Here is an 18,858-nt window from a genome sequence, read left to right on the forward strand (position 1 = left end):
TGTCTGTCCACTCACAGCACAGCTCCCACTAACAATCTACCTCAAGCAAACACCACTAAATATGTTTACCGCATCCCTAAGGGTAAAATCAACCGCGAGCGAGCCTCCGGTCCATACAGCCACCCAGAGCACGTTTAAACAGCATCAAAATGTATTCAAAAGAGTTCAGAAAATCAGAACACGTCATGGGACATTTGTTTTGAAGGTGTCTGGGACCTAAATGGACAAGCCCTAAGGGTTCTGCTTGACCATGGCAGGCCTGTCAGCTCTTCAGACTTAAAGTTCACATTGAGAATGCAGACATATTTTGGCTAGTCAGACTGGAACAGCTTGCCCTCTTCATCCTCGGGCACCATCCAAGAGCTTTGGCCTCCTCTTCAACCCATCAAACATCTCCAGCAGTGGAACTTAAGGAGCGTTCTGGCTCATAAGTCTCTATACTGTTGGATTCTACTTGCCATTTTTAGATTTGTTGGTATTTGCTGCTCATTTGAAGAAAGCTGAGCTCAGCTTCATCGCAACATTATTGCTCATGCTGCCGGAAACCACCAACTCTTATTGAAAGCGAATGAGTTCCAGTTGCTTTATCGCAGAAAATCGCCCTGTGTGTGTCAATGCTGTAGGCGTTTGACAGACCGCTGAGAGCTTAGCTGTTTAGAGTCGGCATTTAATTCTTGTAGCGACGGCATCCAACCAGGGAATCTGATAAGCAGCAGGTGGCAAAGGGGATCTTAAATGCTATTGATTGTTTTGAAGAATGAGAATTAGCCATAAGGTGTTCTCTAGTGTGTTGTGAGCACTTGCGTTTCAAAAGCAGATGTTAAGTCACTGTTAATGCAGAGATTTGGAACAGAAGTATTGGTTGTTCAGAAATAAACAAGTAAAACTCAAGAGCTCGTTTCTTTGTTAGTTCTGAAGTACCGTAAATTATGTTTATTAAGCCAGACTTTAGCTTTTGCGACATCTATATCTACAGAATAGCATATAATAGAATGGCATCTTTAATGACACAGGAGGGTGGGTTTAAATGGTTTTAGTAGAGCTTTTCTATATAATGCATAACAGAGACATTACAGTAATTACATTGTAATTGCAGGACCTAAATGCACAATATACAATACATATACGGGACTGGACCAAAAAAAAAAAAAAAGATTTTTTTACAAACCGCACACCAGACAACAGATTCTATGTGCAAAATATAGACTGGACAGGTGAATCTCCAAAAGAAAGAAAGAAAGTAGGTAAGTAACTAAGTAGGTAAGTACATTTCACCACAGAAGAAGAAGGAAACAAAAAAAACTTTTAGACGCCTTCGTTTTTTTTTGCATTGTGACAATTATAGAAGGTCATTTTCGCCATGCGATTAAAAAAAACTTTTTGGGCCCTATCATACACCCGGCGCAATTCGGCACCAGGTGCTACGCAAGTGTTTTTTGCTAGTTTTGGCCTGACACCGTTATCATTTTCACGTCCTGTGCCATGTCAAATGCATTTGTGCCCATCTGTTCGCCCATGGGCGTGCTGGTCTGAAAAGGAGGTGTGTTCAGGCTCATTGTTGGCACGTTGCTATTTTGAGGCAACTGAAATAGACTGCGCCATTGACTAACTGAAACCTGGTCTAAAGTCAATGGCGCAATCATAGCCGTCCTTAGCTGACGCAGGGCCCTTGGTCCGTTCGCGATCACGCTCCGGGGTGGGGGGGTTTCCCCCTTGGTCCGTTCTCGCTCGCGTTCCGACCGCACCAGTTGCACCCCCCCTAAGGACAGCCCTGGGCCCAATATTCTTTTTGTTAAATAAAGAGCGCGTTAGTAATATGCGCCTATAGGCGAGTGCAAAAAGTGCATACACTCTGCTCATTACAGACACAGAGAATAGGGACATTAAGTGAATAGGTACAATCCTTTTTCTGTCGTTAAACTAGCAAAAGTGGATTCGGACACGGCCTAAGTGCACTTGCACTGTATGCTTTAGACCATGCGCTTAGATTGTTAAAATATGGCCTTTTATCTCTCAATTCAGACTTTTTTTTTTATTGTCAAATTAAACTTAGAAATGTGAGAGATAAATGCAGAGTTGTGAGATATGAACTTGCAATTCTGAGAAGAAAAGTCAGAATTGAGATATAAACTCACAATCGCAAGAAATAAGTCAGAATTGTGAAAAGTCGCAATTACCTTGTGGCAGGTAATTGAAAAAAAAAAAATGGAATTGCAAGATGTAAACTAAGAATTCAAAGAAATAAAACTAATAACTGAATAGTGAGAATAAACTGAATGAACAGAATTGTGAGAAAGTCAGAATTCTGAGTTTATATCTCACAATTCTGACTTTTTTCTCAGAATTTTCTCCAAATAGCTATTCGATTCTGATAACTAATCTCTCTGTGTGTATAGAAGCACAGACAACCTAACACGGAAAAACCTGGAACGCATATACTGTATATTCCTCTTCCATTAATAGTTCATTGCAAAAATCACTATTAAATGTTTGATGAAAATAATCATTCTAATAATGATGTCTATGGAAGCCTGTTCCTGCTTTTTTAATATATATATATATATGTGTGTGTGTGTGTATGTATTGATTGGGGGCTTATTGCAGGCCGACAGCAGTTGGTAAGATGTTATTAAGTGTGTTTTGGAAGTCAATAATGTGTGTGGATGTTTTTTTCGCCTAACAATATGTTACAGGTTTTTTCTTGTCGGCTTGTCTGTGCTTCTATACCACACACACACAGACATTACCTGCTAGAATGTAATGGCTTTGCAGAATCGAACAAGGAGGTGTTGACTGATTCCACACTTCCTTGATTTGTCTGAAGAAGATCATGTCTGATGCGTCTTCCTGATGAGATGGTTTGTGTTGATGTGCCATTTTAGGTATAGTTGCCTAAGAATTGTAAGTAGTCTTATGGCAATTTATTGGCTGTTGGTGGAGGCAGGGAGCTTGAGGTCTGTAAGTGCCTGAAGAATAAAGTGACCTCAAAAAGGTCATTCATAGCTTATTGTTAGCACATCAGATGATTGCTCTATCCATTTCTAGCTGGTATTGTATTTTATTTTCAGTAACTGTGCTGTAGAGTTGTATATGACTGAAATCTTATATCACAGCACGAGTAATTTTATATCACAGTATCCATTTATGCAATATGGTTCAAAGGTTTGTGGTCAATACTTAAAAAAAAAAAAAATCACCAAGCTCACCAAGCCTGAATTTATTTGATCAAAAATACAGTAAAAACAGTCATATTGTGAAAGATTATTGCAATTTAATTTTTTTTTTATATATTTTAAATGTAATTTTTTTCTGTGATGGCTAAGTTTTATTTTCAGCAGTCATTACTCCAGTCTTCAGTGTGACATGATCCTTCAGAAATCATTATAATATGCTGTTTTGCTGGTCACGAAACATTACTTATTATTATCATTGTGGAAAACAGTTGTGCTGTTTAATATTTCTGTGGAAATTTTTAAGTAAAAGTATTAAAGTGCCCCTATTATGCCTTTTCGAATATGACCTTTCATGCAGTATGTCATGTAGCTGTATGTGAACATGAACTATCTGCAAAGTTGTGAAGCCGACAGTGCACGATAAATAAAGTTATTGTATATCAAAAAAAAAAGAGTCGGCTCGCAATTGCCTAAACGAGTCATCAGGAATTTGAATCTTATTCTGTTACGGCTCTACGTCACAAAGTAACACATTTGCATAATGTCTGTCCACGTTCTACGTCGCCAACTTGCCCACCCACAAACAGTAAAATATCCGTGTGGTAAACATCATGTCGAGAAGACGCTTTATCCTAAGCTGTGAGAGTAAATTTGTTTTATCACATCTTATAATTACCACAAACTTGTTAACACTTGACACTTACCACTGAGAAACGTCCTGCTCCAGTCCTGCTTGCGAATCAGTCTCTTGTCAATCAGCCAGTTCTACCATTTCATCATCAGACTCCGGCTTGAATTGGTAAGGTACAAACGATACCATCTTTTCTATGCATTGACAAGTCTTCAGGGCTGTCATTCCGTCATGGCAATGGGCATTTCGTTTCCGACACGAGCTGTACGCGGTAGACCAATCCAGAGCCAATCTCTCTTCGGCTCTGGACCAATCACAAAGGACTGCACCATCTGACCAATCACAGCAGTGAGGGCTCACGGAAAGGAGGGGTTTAGAAAGACTGATTCTTTGAACTGCTTCGCACGAGTCGTTTACGAATCATTTAGAAATGAGGTAAAATGAAATCTATTTTTGGAAAAAAGTAACGTGTTTTTTGATCTTGCATGCATGTAAACCTGTTTTAAGAGACTCATAAAACAATATTAGTAACCTTAAAAATGGCATAATAGGGGCACTTTAATTTCTTAAAAAAAGAAAGAAAGAAAGAAAAATAAACATACTGACTCCAAACTTTTGAACAGTAGTGTGTATATATGTACAAAATTGTTGTCTTTGATTTAAATAGAAGAAAATGTGGATTGTACATTAAATAATGGTAATGTGTATTTTTCAGCAACCTCAATTAAATGCAATTAAATTACAAATGAAGTGTATTTGATCTAATTAGATTATTATATCATTACTTTGCAGATGCAAACCAAAATATTTATTATAAATTATTACGTTTAGCATCAGTGCAAAAAAATGACTTTTTCATATTATAAAACACCTGAGCTGAAAACCAAAAACCATCTCAAATATGTACCATGGTATAAATAGTTTTGGCTGTAAATAGTAAAATTGGCTCACACATTTTGACTATCAGATGGTATATATTGTTATACTATCACTCAGCCAGTGCTACTGTGCTTTGAAGTGAAGCTATCGTATTTGTGAACAAGAAAAAGTGAAGTAGGGGGAGTACAGTGCCTTGTGGCACACCTTTGTTGAAGGCCAGAAGGTGGGAGGTAAACTTCATCTCCATTGTAGAAATGCGGGCAGTCGGCAGCACTTGGCTGGCTCAGTGCCCATATTTCTGTTTAAGAAGGTGGATCATATTGAAAACAGAAGTGAAGTCAAAGAACAGGACGCATAACTACATATTTAGTGTCTCCGGATGATATAATGTGCAGTGTGTCGACGATGCCAGGTTAATGGCAACCTCCATCAATATACAAGAGTGGGCGGCTGTTTTCAAATGCAAACTCAACTTTGAGATTTCAAAGACGATCCTGAGGGTAAATGTGGTTCTTCTGCCAGGGGTTGTTCAATAGGAGGCATTTATAATAGTATAAAATATGAACTTATTAAATAATTCAGATGAGGCTTTTGAATGCCAAATAAATTGGTTAACAGCCATTCAGATTTCTCTTGGTTCGTTTTCTTGTGTATTGGGATACACTTGTTTTGTATTTTGCCCATAGCATCTTTATGATATGATATGTTTATTATGGCTGATGCTCAGAGACATTACGTATATTCATGTTTTTGAAGGATTTTCAGCTGTGGAACTTGCTTTAATGTGTTAGATACAGCATCTCTTCTGTCCATGGTTGCTCAGAAGTTTTCCTTTGCTTTGTTTTTGAAGGTATGGGCTGTTTAAGAAGCAGCTCACACTCCTTGAGGAGGCCGAAGGAGGCTTTGATCAGTTCACACGCAGCTATAAGAGTTACGGAGTACAGCGGATGCCAGACAACAGCCTCGTCTTTAAGGAGTGGGCCCCGGCCGCCGAGGCTCTGTTCCTCACTGGAGACTTCAGTATGTCTTTTCTCATTCTAAGGCTTTTCCCCTAAAGCCCTAGGAGCTTGCCGTCTTCCTATCGGATAGTACTGCAGCGATTTTTGTTAGATCTCGAATCCCATTAAAATTAGGCATTAAGCAAAAATACAATATTAAGTTAACTTCAGCCAAAACTTTTAGAATCTAAAGTTCAGCTAAATGTCTTGTTGCCCTTACCACATTTAAATATATTTAGTAAAACTAGAATGTAAACAGGTATACAGGTATAAGATGTGCATCAGTAATGATTATTTAAATGTCCTAAAATTAAGCTATACTGTAATACACTTGAAGTGCAACACAATTTTATTTAAAATATAAGGTAAACTATTTGATTATTTTTTTTACGTTTTGTATATTTAGTAAAAATATAATGTAATATACAAGTTTAATACTCTATACATCGATAATGATTATTTTAATGTCTTAATGTTAAGCTATAGTGTACTACACTTAAAATTCAACAATCTTATTTAAATAAAGTATTTGATTTAATGATTATTAATAATCATTTTAATTGCTTAAAATATTAAGCTATACTGTACTGCACTGTTCTTTTGTAAATAATAAGGTACTGTAAAATATTTGCCTTATTTTTCAGATTTTGTATATTCAGTCAAATTAAAATGCACTGTACATCAATAATGATACTTTTAATGGTGTAAAATATTATATTACAGTATAAGCTATACTGTACTAAGCTTAAAATGCAACAGTTTTATGTCAATAATAAGGTAAAATACCTTATTTTAATTTCAGATTTTGTGTTGTGCAAATAATGGACCATTATATAAAGTGTTGTCAAAACCTTTTCCACTTTGTCTCAATTCATAATTCAGAAAGTGTTGTTATTGTACTGATATATTGTTCCTTTGCAGAATTCATAAATCATACAAGAGTTAGTCTGCCTATTCATCTATTTCTTATGTCAATTTTTAGTTGACACTTTGTTTGTTCTCTTTGACCGATCTTTGTTTTTTGTGTGTGTGTGTTCAGGTTAAGACAAAAAAAAAAGAATCCCTTCAAGGCTATATGAATTGCCTACAAGAACGAATGCACTCACTCACTCACTCACTCACTCACTCACTCACTCACTCACTCACCCACCCACTCACTCACCCACCCACCCACTCACTCACTCACTCACCCACCCACCCACTCACTCACTCTAGAAACACAAAGACAAAACACATCCAGGATAACACCCATGATACTACAGTAATCCACAAATAAATGTAACGCAAAGCACCCAATGTACAAACCCGATTCCAAAAAAGTTGGGACACTGTACAAATTGTGAATAAAAACAGAATGCAATGATGTGGAAGTTTCAAATTTCAATATTTTATTCAGAATACAACATAGATGACATATCAAATGTTTAAACTGAGAAAATGTATCATTTTAAGGGAAAAATAAGTTGATTTTAAATTTCATGGCATCAACACATCTCAAAAAAGTTGGGACAAGGCCATGTTTACCACTGTGTGGCATCCCCTCTTCTTTTTATAACAGTCTGCAAACGTCTGGGGACTGAGGAGACAAGTTGCTCAAGTTTAGGAATAGGAATGTTGTCCCATTCTTGTCTAATACAGGCTTCTAGTTGCTCAACTGTCTTAATTTGGCATGACATTTCAAAATGTCTCACTTTCAACATTTGATATGTTTCTATATTCTATTATGATTAAAATATAAGTTTATGAGATTTGTAAATTATTCCATTCCTTTTTTACTCACAATTTGTACAGTGTCCCAACTTTTTTGGAATCGGGTTTGTACATTACAGAAAACAAAAATACTAAATATTATGAGATATAACAAAATAAATACTGTTATCTGTCCTTTTACTCTTTTTCATCATAAATTATATGGTAATTTATGGTTTTTATTCACAGAAATTAATTTTACTGTGAAAATAATTATAATGCTCTGTTAAACCATTTACAGGTTTTCACCTTATATGCTAAGGTATCTTATACACTTAAGTTTTTAGGTTTATTTATTTGTTATATTTATTTGCTGTCTGTTACGATGTTCTTTTTTATTCCTCAGGTGCAACTTGTGTGGTGAAATGAAATGTACTATATTTTAGTTGGATTTTATGGTACTACATTATATTTATGCAGAAGTTAATATCCATTTATTGCCTGTGAACCACTTTTTGAGCATAGACCTGAAAATGAAATTTCCAACTTCTATTAACTTTATTTTCACCTCAATAATCTGCCAAGTGTCTTTTTAAAAAAAAGAGACCACATGTCTGTTTGTTATGAAAATGCACAAACATACTATTTTCAAATCATTTTAATCAAAAACAATTGAATGAAAAACCATTTGAAGTTGTGTTCCAAATTTGAGGTTGATATAAAAAAAAAAATAGCTTTCAGTAAGATTTTGTTTGGGCGCCATTTGAATCATATCCATGTTTGTGTGTGTGTGTGTGTTGTGCTCACATAGCAGTTCAGTCCACCTTTCAATTAAGTATAAAAAAAAATTGGTCATGACTGAAGATTCATTTAATTTAATTAGCTTAATTAGCATGCCAAGCTTTCTTTATTAGATATGTCTACACAATAAAACCTCTCAACCCTTTCTTAATCGCCACCACTTTGGAAATGCTGCCAAATTATGCGATTCACTGAGGTCAGAATGTATAGAATATGCTAGAATTAAATTTTATGGTTATGAACAACTAACCATTCAGCTAGTCCATTTTTAAAGCATGTAGTTTTGCACATCCCTATTTCCCTTTCCCTAGCAACCACTCAGAACACCCTAGCAACATTGCAACAACACACTAAAAAGCACTCATAGCATCTTACCAAACACATCGCACCGTCCTTGCAGGTTTTGCGCAGACAAGAACCACTCACTTTTTCTTCAGAAAATGTGTCAGTAATATTAAGCAGTTCCTTTCTTTTAATAGATGGCTGGGATAACTTTTCACATCCCTACACTAAAAAGGAGTTTGGGAAATGGGAGCTGCACATACCCCCAAAAGAGGACAAGACACCTGCTGTCGCTCATAACTCCAAGCTGAAGGTGAGCAGATGCATTAGCTGGTTTGTTTACTACTTTAGCCTGAATGAGGCACTGAGGTATTATGAAGCCTTTATGCGCTGTCAAGATGGCTTTAATATTCAGCCGTTTATGGATGGCGTGTCAGTGTTAAAGATACAGCAACAGCTGTGACTTTCAAGCCATTTGGTGCATGTTTTTAATAACGCAGCTCCAATTTGGGGTTTCACACCCATGAGGTTTAAAACACAGAGCTTTCATTTTAAACAAATTGAAGCGCGGTCCTGCGGGATCAGTTGGACTCTTCACTCAGTTCGAGATTGTACATTCAATTAAAGTCAACAAGCCGAATGGACTTTATTTACTTTAACACACATTCTTGATATTATTGTGAACGATTCATCCGTGCATATTAAAAGTAATCTTGCATCAAAATGCAATAACTTGCTCTGCTAATTTCCATCACCTATAGGCCACACTGGCACAGGGTCAATTACATAGAAAACTGTCCAAAATAAAGAAAGCAGATACAACTTTTAATTATAACAATGTATTAGTAAATGTTAAAATTACTGTAATATTAAGATGAATTAATACTTTAGATATATTTTTCATTGTTAGCTCGTGATAAAGGGATAGTTCGTCAAAGAATGAATGTTGTCGTTCCAAATTGTAAGACTGGGGTTAATGTTGAAACACAGAAATGTGTAATGAGTTACTGTCCCTCCATCGAAATCTGTTCATCATATTGCATGCATTAAACCAATTAATGTTGATTCATTTTGTGATGCCTTTATAGCCATTTTGGAAAGTCTTTCGAAGACATTTTTAACAGGGTTAAGCCAAATACAGTTTTAGACTTTTTAGCGAACATAAACTAATTTAATTAGCAATTTTGTAATTGCATTTTTAGCTGAACTATGCCTTTAACTAATGTAGCTAATTAATTTTGCCAAATGGAACCCTTAATAACCTTAATCGTAAAGGGAAATTTCACCAAAAAATGAAAATTGCCATTATACTCATCCTCCACTTCCAAACCTGTGTGAACCAGTATAATAATAAGATATTTTGAAGAATGTGGGTAACCAAACAGTTGACGGTAGCCGTTTGGTTATCAAAAAATCTTTAAAAAATCTGGTTTAAAATGTACTCTTTATTTTGTTTTCATATGATTTTGAAAAACTACTTTATTTTTATACCGTTTTTAAGAATAGTTTACATTTAATGACTGTAAAAATGTCATATGGTGTAACCATCAAGAAAAATATTCCTTACACCTTTGAATATACTTGAGTGTACATCATAATCATTTTCTAAAATTATTTTAAATATAATTTTCAAGGTTACTTTGATTTATTTTATTTATCTAATTTGTATTTTTTTTTGGAAATATCATGAATTATTAATTCAAATATATCATTAAGTTGCACCACGTGACATTTTACAGCCTAAACTAGTTTTTCCTTATAAAAATGTAAAATTATCTGACTAATTCTTTTCAAGAATTTCATTTGTTTAATTGACCTATCAGTAAGCCCCTCCCATCGAACGCAGATGAGCCAATGGCAGTTGAGTATCAGTTGCACGGGGACCGGAACTCGGACATCTTTAGGTTTCAGCGCCATAGAGAAACATTGGAAGATCCGAAGCTCTCATCGGTTTGATGGTGTTTATGCTTTACAAAAATGGCAAAACGATCACGATCTGTCACTGTAAGAGAGTTCATAACTCTTTGTTACTTTGTTTGTCCGAGTGAGCAACAGTAACTAAGGGGGGTGGGGCTTACCGATAGGTCAGTTAGGCTTTTTTTTTCTTATGATATAAGAGCAGTTATCTTCACCTTGACAGTTTTTACTTTATCTCTGCAAATGAATTTTAAATTTGAATGTCTGATTTTTTAACATTTTTTTTTATTAAATTAATTGACCAAAAAATAGCATCATATCATTGACCCAGTTGCTGGCCGTGAGGCTGAGATTAATTTCTAATCTATCTGCTTACAAAGCCAGTACTGTATCTCTGTGTTTAGTGTCCAGTCTCTTCCACTCTTGCTGTCCATTATGTGGTGTGACACGCTGGCAGAGGCTTGATTGATGGCAGGTAGATGCCACTAACTGGGCACAGGCTGCTTTTCTGGTTGCTTTGTTCCTGCTGCCTTCCTGGGTCAGGCTCTGGACGATAAGAACCAGATGCAGACTCTGGCTGACTGGACTCGAATGAGTTGAGTGTCAACTGGATTATGTTCCCGGTGAAAAGTGGTCCGGCCAGACTTTAATTATGCAAGAAGTGGACTGTTCTATTCTTTCTGCTTCATGCCGCAGACTCATATCATTATGGAGAGACTTTGTTTTGTTACAAAGGGTGTTTTATGTGCCTGTTGACTAAATTCAAGACGTTTGTGGTAATGTAAGACAGAGAAAATACCCATAATATATAATTGTACATGTTAGCATTAAATGGGGGTGAAAAATACAATTAAAAACAAACAAATAAATAAAATAAATAGACTTTTGCACCAGGTGGATGGCAGGAAATACAACATAATACATATTTTATATTCGTAAGAATGCAAATAATTGTAAGAGACGTTATACAAAATCAAAAACATACAAACTCCCCACATAACAAAAAAACAAACAAAAAAGCACAACTTTCACTGCATAAAAGACAAAACATCATCAGAAGTTTATTTAGAATGCAATGTAGTGACGCAAATGTGGAATATTTCTTGCATAAAACCACAAATATGAAAATATTAGTGCAAAAGTCTGGATGTTTATTAATGTTGATTTTTGAGAGGGAGGGGGGAAAAAGTTTACCTGCCATTAGTTTTGAAAATGTAATCAGAGAAGATAATTTCCATAATTTTCCATGTTTAGCGGAAAGTTTTACCATCTTTTTTCTCTTTTTCTTTCTTTGTGTGTATATATATATATATATATATATATATATACACAGCGTCGGCGCCACGGGGTGGCCTGAGGGGGCCCGGCCTGGCCACCTCGGTCACTGTGCCCCCTCACCTCTGGTGCCGTCTCTGTAGTGGGCGCCCTGATTTTAGTCGGTGAGGCAAGGTACTGCCCTGGGAAGGTCTCCCAGGCTGTTAAATACACAGATTAAAAGCTAAATGTTTTAATTTCGGTTCGTTCTTAGCAAAAAATATATATTTTTTCGTTCAGGTTATGCAGAGCGAAATAAGAACGGTGCTGCATTTAGAAAGAATTCTTATTAACTTTGCTATTATTCTTGAATTTTCAAACTGCTAACACTTTGCAGTGTCGAATTATGCCTTTACTGTATGACCAAAAATTACGGCGTAGTCTATTTTATGTTTCAGCTGTTTGATCGCGCCGGCGCCTCGCGCACACTAAGCTACTGCATTCATTGGAAACAGCGCAGCCGTTCACCGTGCCGTTCAGCGTGAGACCCGGTCCACTGTGGCTTATTTTTGCTCATTATGATATTTTTCCGTCGATACTGGAACGCGCATGAACTACAAAGCCTATTTTACCTAATAAGGCTAATAGTTTAGCTTCAGCTACATTGCGAATATGGACACATTTGGATTTGTGCCTGAGAGAGGTAAGCCCAACTTTACCTTACGTTTCTTTATAAATTAATTTGTTTTGGCATGTTTATTGCCACAAAGTGAACCATATGTCTGTTCCATTACCCAGTTGGAACATAAAAATGTTTTATAGTTATTTATTTATTTGGAAATTAAAAGAAGCAGGAAGTACCCAATGTAAATGGTTGCAAGGCTGCATTTATTCGATCAAAATGTTTAAAAATATAATCATTAATTAGTTAAAATATTATGAAATATTATTAGATTTATAAATAACTGTTTTGTTTTTAATGTTTTTTTACAATTCAATTTATTCCTTCAGAAATCATTCCAATGCTGATTTGGTGCTCAAGAAACATTTCTTATTATTATCTATGTTAAAAAACAGTTTTAATAATAGTGCTTAATATTTTTGTTAAAACTGTGATGCATTCTTTTCTTAGGATTATTTAATGAAAATAAAATTAAATAAAAGAACTGTAACAATATAGATGTGTTCTTTACGGTCACTTTTGATCAATTTAATGCATCCTCGCATTAAAAGCCAAACAGTTTCTTGGGGAGGTAAGAAATATTCATTGCCAGTAAATGTTTTCAATAAACCTGCGACTGGACCCTAAAATGACAGTACAGCAAAGTGACAGACATTAAATTAACTCCGTAAGAATTTTGTCATCATCCATGTTTTCTCTCCATCAGTCGGTCAGGCTCAGCATCTGTTCATTCTCGCACTCTTTTCTGGGTGATTATATAAACTGGCAAACCCGTGGTGTGGCGGTTTGGTGCTCCCGCATGTCCTCGGGTGAGAAGCCGCTAATGATTGAGCCCCACTGGGATGCTGCTCTGTAGGTCACCGGCAGGTGCCGATGGCTCTGTCATTACCTCTCGCTGGCAGCTTATGGAGGGGACCATCAAATGATCCATTTGCTTTTTGGCCCAGGAAAGAGAGAGATAGGGAGACTCAGGGTGGAGAGCTCCCGCGGGTGCATTCACACGATGAGAGACGCTCCGTTATCGATCCGCTCTCCTGTACTGACAGTCGTGTGACTGTGCGCGGCAGCGGGGAGGAAGAGAAGAGTGACTTTGAGTGAGTTAGACTGTAGTCGAGCACACACCGCTCTTTTCTCACTCTTGTTTGGAAAGCGGGCTGGAAACCAAGTGCCTTAAGCTAGTTTTCTTAGAGTGTGGTTGTTAGGTTAGAGCAAACTTTAGATTATATGAATAACCATACCATTTAGTATGTTTTTTTTAAGCCACAGGAAGTGTGCTCATAAACCATGTTCACGTTGTGATACCGATATCGTTATACACATTTATGTCCTAATAAACCACACACACACACACACACACACGTGACACATTTATTTGTGTGTGTATATATATATATATATATATATATATATATATATATACATACATACATATGTTAATATATAATGCTCATCAAGGCTGCATTTATTTGATCTAAAATACAGTAAAAATAATAATACTGTGAGATATTATTACAATTTAAAATAATTGTTTTCTGTTGTAATATATATTAGACATAAAATAATATGCTGTTTATTCCTGCGATGCAAAGCTGAATTATCAGCAGCCATTAATGCAGCCTTCAGTATCACATGATCCTTTAGAAATATTTCTAATAAATCATTCAGTAACATATCTCATCTCATCTCATCTCATCTCAATTACTTTTGTGTGTTGTTTTATTTTATTTTTGAATATATTTGGTTTCAGATTTCATAAAATAGAATAATATAATTTACATTTCTCAGGGCCATCTAGTATTACCACAGTTTTTAGAGTTATGAAATCGTATGTTGTATTATATTGAATTGTCAATAAATTAATTCTAAAAGTTGTGCTAATATTAAATTTAATTATGTTGATATATATGTAGAATAATGGAATTAAAAATTATAGCATTAGGGCCATGTAATATTACCAAATATTATATTATATTTTTTTATTTTATTTTATTTTATACATTTCAGTATAATATATTGTCAGATTAGATAACTCTTAAAATTGTTTTAATACTAAAATGTATTCTCTCTACAGGGTATATATAATATGTAGAATAATTATATAATAATTCATAAGAATTAACATTTCTCAGGGCTATCTAGTATTACAATAATTTTTAGTTGTGAAATTGTGTTGTGTTATGTGTTGTGTTGTTGTGTGTTATGTGTTGTGTGTTGTTGTGTTGTGTGTTGTGTTGTTGTATGTTATGTTATGTGTTGTGTTGTGTGTTGTTGTGCTGTTGTGTTGTTGTGTTGTGTGTTGTGTTGCGTTATGTTATATGTTATGTTATGTTGGAAACATGTTGGAAATTACAATACTTTTTCAGTCCTGCCATCTATAGATGCTCTACAGATCAATGAAAAAAAAAACGCACTCTGACATTAAATTCACACATTGCCTTCGAATGCCCTTTAGAAAGGATAGCTTCTGTAGTCTAATCTGAGACACATGATGAGTTTTTAATATCTGCGAGTGAATAGTTTTGCTTCAGCTATAAATAACAATGCAGATAGTACACAAATGATTAAATGACCCTTTCCGTTTCTGATCAATGCTTTTGTGCTGGCTAATAGCTTTATTTTAGACAGCTCTAGAAATCTTCATCTATATGAGGAAAAAAAAAAACAGTGTGGCATAATAAACTTTTCTTGACATGATTACAAATCACTTCAGCAAAAAATACAAATTCTGTCATTATTCACTCATTCTCATGTCATTCCAAACCAGTATCACTATTTTTTTTCTTCCATAGAAAATAAATAAGTTATTTAGCAGAGTGTCCAGGCTGCTTATTTCCATACATTAAAACATACATTCCTCAGAATTTTCAGAAGTTTACCTCTCATAATTCGGACCTTTTTTTCTCAGAATCACGTTATCTCGCAAATGCAAGTTTATCTCAAAAAGTCTATCTCAAAATTGGCATTTTATTTATTTATTTATTTATCTTTAATCAGAATCCTGAGTTTACAATTTCTCAATTGTGACTTTTTTTTCTCTCCTGTTGCAGGTTTATATCTCACATTGTGTAACATAATGCATTTTTCTGGACATAGTTACAAATCACTTAAGTAACTAAAAAAACAAACAAAAACATCTGTCATTATTTATATGTATAAACCCGTGTCACAGTTTTTCTTCTGTGAAACAGAAATACATTTATTTAACTGAATGTCTAGGCTTCTTATTTCCATGTATTAAAACATACATTGACCACAGCTCCAAAAAGCATCTTAAAAGAATATTATGATATTTTTATGGTGCTTTTTGTCATTTTACTACGGCCCTAGTCCCCATTCACTTTCATTATATGGAAAAGAGCAGCCTAGATATTCTGCTAAATGTCTCATTTTGTGTTTTCTGGAAAGTCATATAGGTTTGAAAAAACAAAAAAACATGAGAGTGAGTAGATGGTGACATAATTTTCATTTATCAGTGAGTTGTTGCTTTGAACACTGGCACAAACACAAGTTCCCACGTAATCTTTCCTGGCCTCTCTGTCTATAGTTGTAATCTAGGGCATATTGGTAAAAACAGAAAGCGTTTGATCTATTATTCATGTTACTCTTTCCAGTTTGGATGTATACTGTATGCATGTAAAGCAAGTACCAAGCTAAACATATAAGTAAACACATTTTTTTTCCCAGAATCGCTGCACGTTTATTGCCACACTTGGTGCTTAAATCAAATTGGTTATAAAATTGATAACCATGCAGTTTTCCTTTAAAAAAAAAATACTCATAAACCATTCAGAAGCTGCTTGTTGCCACAAATAGTTTTTCTAGAAACCCGATGCAATAAATTCAAAAGTCATATTTTTTCAGTATAAAACCTCTTTCACCTCCAGCGGTCAGACTGAACTTAAACGTCCTCTTTGCTTGTACAGAGTGACCTTTCTGCATGAGATTGGCCCTTTATCCCTGCTCTCTGGCAGCTGTAAACACATTTTCTCTTACCTGCATTACCCAGTGCCCTTTGCTTGTGCCCACGTCCCGACCCTTTCTCTGTGCCCTTGCCATTACATCCCTCATTTGTCTCTCTTCCCAGGTGGTTGTTCACACCAGAGCAGGTGAGCGGCTGTTCCGAATCTCACCTTGGGCAAAGTATGTGACCAGGCATGAGAAGTCCGTCATCTATGATTGGGTACATTGGGACCCTCCTCAACCTTACATTGTAAGTGATTATTTCCCCCCAGCACTGGTGTGCCACAACCTTTTATTTTTTAGTGAACTATAATGGGTCCTTAACTTTCAACCCTTGTATATAAGTAGAACAGTGTCATGTAATGCATTTTTAATTTGGATGACCAAGTATGTGAGAATAATATGGACGTTTATTATAAAATATAAAATCGGTAATTGTGACTTTTTATCTCACAATTTTTTTTTTTTTCAAAGAATTGCAAGTTCAAGTCCCGTGGTTATAACTTTTTATTTAATCAGAATTCCGAGTTTATATCTCACAATTCTGACTTTTTTTTCCCTCAGAATTCTGCGTTTACATCACACAATTGTATGTTTTTTTATTCTGAGTTTACATCACAGAATTATAACTTTTTTTATTTGAATTGTAACTTTACATCTCACAAATCTTGCATTTTTCTTGTAATTCTGAGTTTACATCTCAAAATTCTAACTTTTTTTTTTTTTAGCAGAATTTTAAGTTTACATCTTTTTTTCTTGGTGTTCTGAGTTTAAATCTTGCGATTTGGATTTTTTTCTTGGTATTCTAAATGTACATCCCATAATTCAGTTTTTTTTTTTTCTTCTTTATATTCTGAGTTTACGGCATGCAATTCTGACTTTTTTTCTTGGAATTCTGAGTTTACATCCCGGAAATCTAATGTTTTTTTTTTTTTTTAGCAGAATTCTAACATTTTGCAATTCAGGTGTTTTTTTTCTCAGAATTCCGAGTTTGCATCACACAATTCTAACCTTTTCTAAGTTTACATCTTGCAATTCTGACATTTGTATTACATTTTTTTTTGGTATTCTGAGTTTCAGCATGCAACTTTTTTTTTTCTTTTTTCTTTTTTTTCTGAATTTTTAGAAACCTGACCACATGCACATGCAGCATTCTGCATAATGGAAAATTGCAAAGAAAAAGTGAGATAATTGTGAGATAAAAAGTCAATAACCTTTTCATTTTGTAATATATTTTTATCCCATGGCGGAAATACGCTTTCATAAAACAGTACTCTAGTTAGGGCATGTGTGTGTACTGTATATTCCTTATTAATTGAAGTTTCCAAGCAAAGCAAACGGTTTCTGAAAACAGGAGGATGGAAACGGCTTTATGAATACAACATGAGCCATTTCATTGCTTTCTACTTAGAGTAATTTGACTTTAATGTCAAGTCAAGACTGTGAACATAATCTCCTCAGACTATGATTTATATATGCCCGTTAATGTCCTCCAGTCTTGAGTCATGATTTGGTGAGATTCCCCAAATTAGCTACTGTCAGCTCTGTTCAGCGGCTCCATCTTATCTTCAGTTGTATTGGCATGCACTGTGATGTTAAATTTGGATGAAGAATTATTCCAGAGATATTTCCCTGTGCCAGCACAAGCACCCTCGTCCACAGAAGCCCAGGAGCCTGCGGATATACGAGTCCCATGTTGGCATTGCATCTCCGGAGGGCAAAGTGGCATCCTACAGCAACTTTACACACAACGTGCTGCCTAGAATCAAAGATCTTGGTAAGAGACTGCGTCGTTAACACAAAACTGTTGAGATAATGAGAGTTTATGCATAATAGACTTTGGTTCAAAGTGATTTTATCAGTAGGTTTTTTTCTTCTTATTTTATTGTTTTGTGATGTGTTTTTTTTGTTTTGTTTTTGCTTTGTTTGGTTTGCATTGGTTTTTAATGTTTGTTTTGTTTTGATTTGTTGCCTTAGATTAATTAGTGTATCAGTTACATTTCATTGAATCAAATGACTTTATCCACACATGGGTGTGGGTTTTATTAAACACAGCCTTATTTATTTTATTTTATTTTTCTTTGTGTTATGTTTGTTTACTTTTCTGTTTGCATTGGTTTTATGTTGGTTTTATTTTTTTGTATTGCCTCACAATAATTATTGTCTTTGTCAGGAACATTTTATTCAAACAAATTACTTCATTTTTTTTTCTTTTTTTGGACCCACTTTATATTAAGTGGCTTTAACAACTATGTACTTACATTTAAATGAATAATTTGGTACAATGCACTTATTGTGCACATACGTGTTTTTACATTTTACTTATATTTGAAAAATACCTGTATGTAATTGCATCTGTAATTCATTTCTGTAATTACATTTATAATTACACTGTTAACCCATCCATCCCTTACACCTTAACCCACCCTTAAACCTACCCATACCATCAAACCTGTCCCTAACCTTACCCGTATCCCACCTCAATAGCAGCAAATGTGTTTTGCAATACAATATGAACACAATAAGTACATTGTACTTATTTTTTGATGTAAGTACATAGTAGTTAAGGCCACTTAATATAAAGTGGGACCC

The 18,858-nt window shown here is 35.0% G+C and overlaps 1 protein-coding gene across 1 annotated transcript in view; it reads left to right on the forward strand.

Annotated features, from left to right (window-relative positions):
* Nucleotides 1-18,858, forward strand: part of gbe1b (glucan (1,4-alpha-), branching enzyme 1b) — a 151,075-nt gene that overhangs the window by 23,297 nt on the left and 108,920 nt on the right. The window contains exons 2-5 of the mRNA XM_016500375.1: nucleotides 5,534-5,703; nucleotides 8,651-8,766; nucleotides 16,391-16,516; nucleotides 17,908-18,043. Of these exons, the coding sequence (XP_016355861.1) occupies nucleotides 5,534-5,703; nucleotides 8,651-8,766; nucleotides 16,391-16,516; nucleotides 17,908-18,043 (548 nt within the window). The remainder of the gene's footprint in view (nucleotides 1-5,533; nucleotides 5,704-8,650; nucleotides 8,767-16,390; nucleotides 16,517-17,907; nucleotides 18,044-18,858) is intronic.

This window comes from Sinocyclocheilus anshuiensis, unplaced genomic scaffold, assembly GCF_001515605.1.
Source record: "Sinocyclocheilus anshuiensis isolate Anshui unplaced genomic scaffold, SAMN03320099.WGS_v1.1 scaffold374, whole genome shotgun sequence".
Lineage (NCBI taxonomy): Eukaryota > Metazoa > Chordata > Actinopteri > Cypriniformes > Cyprinidae > Sinocyclocheilus > Sinocyclocheilus anshuiensis.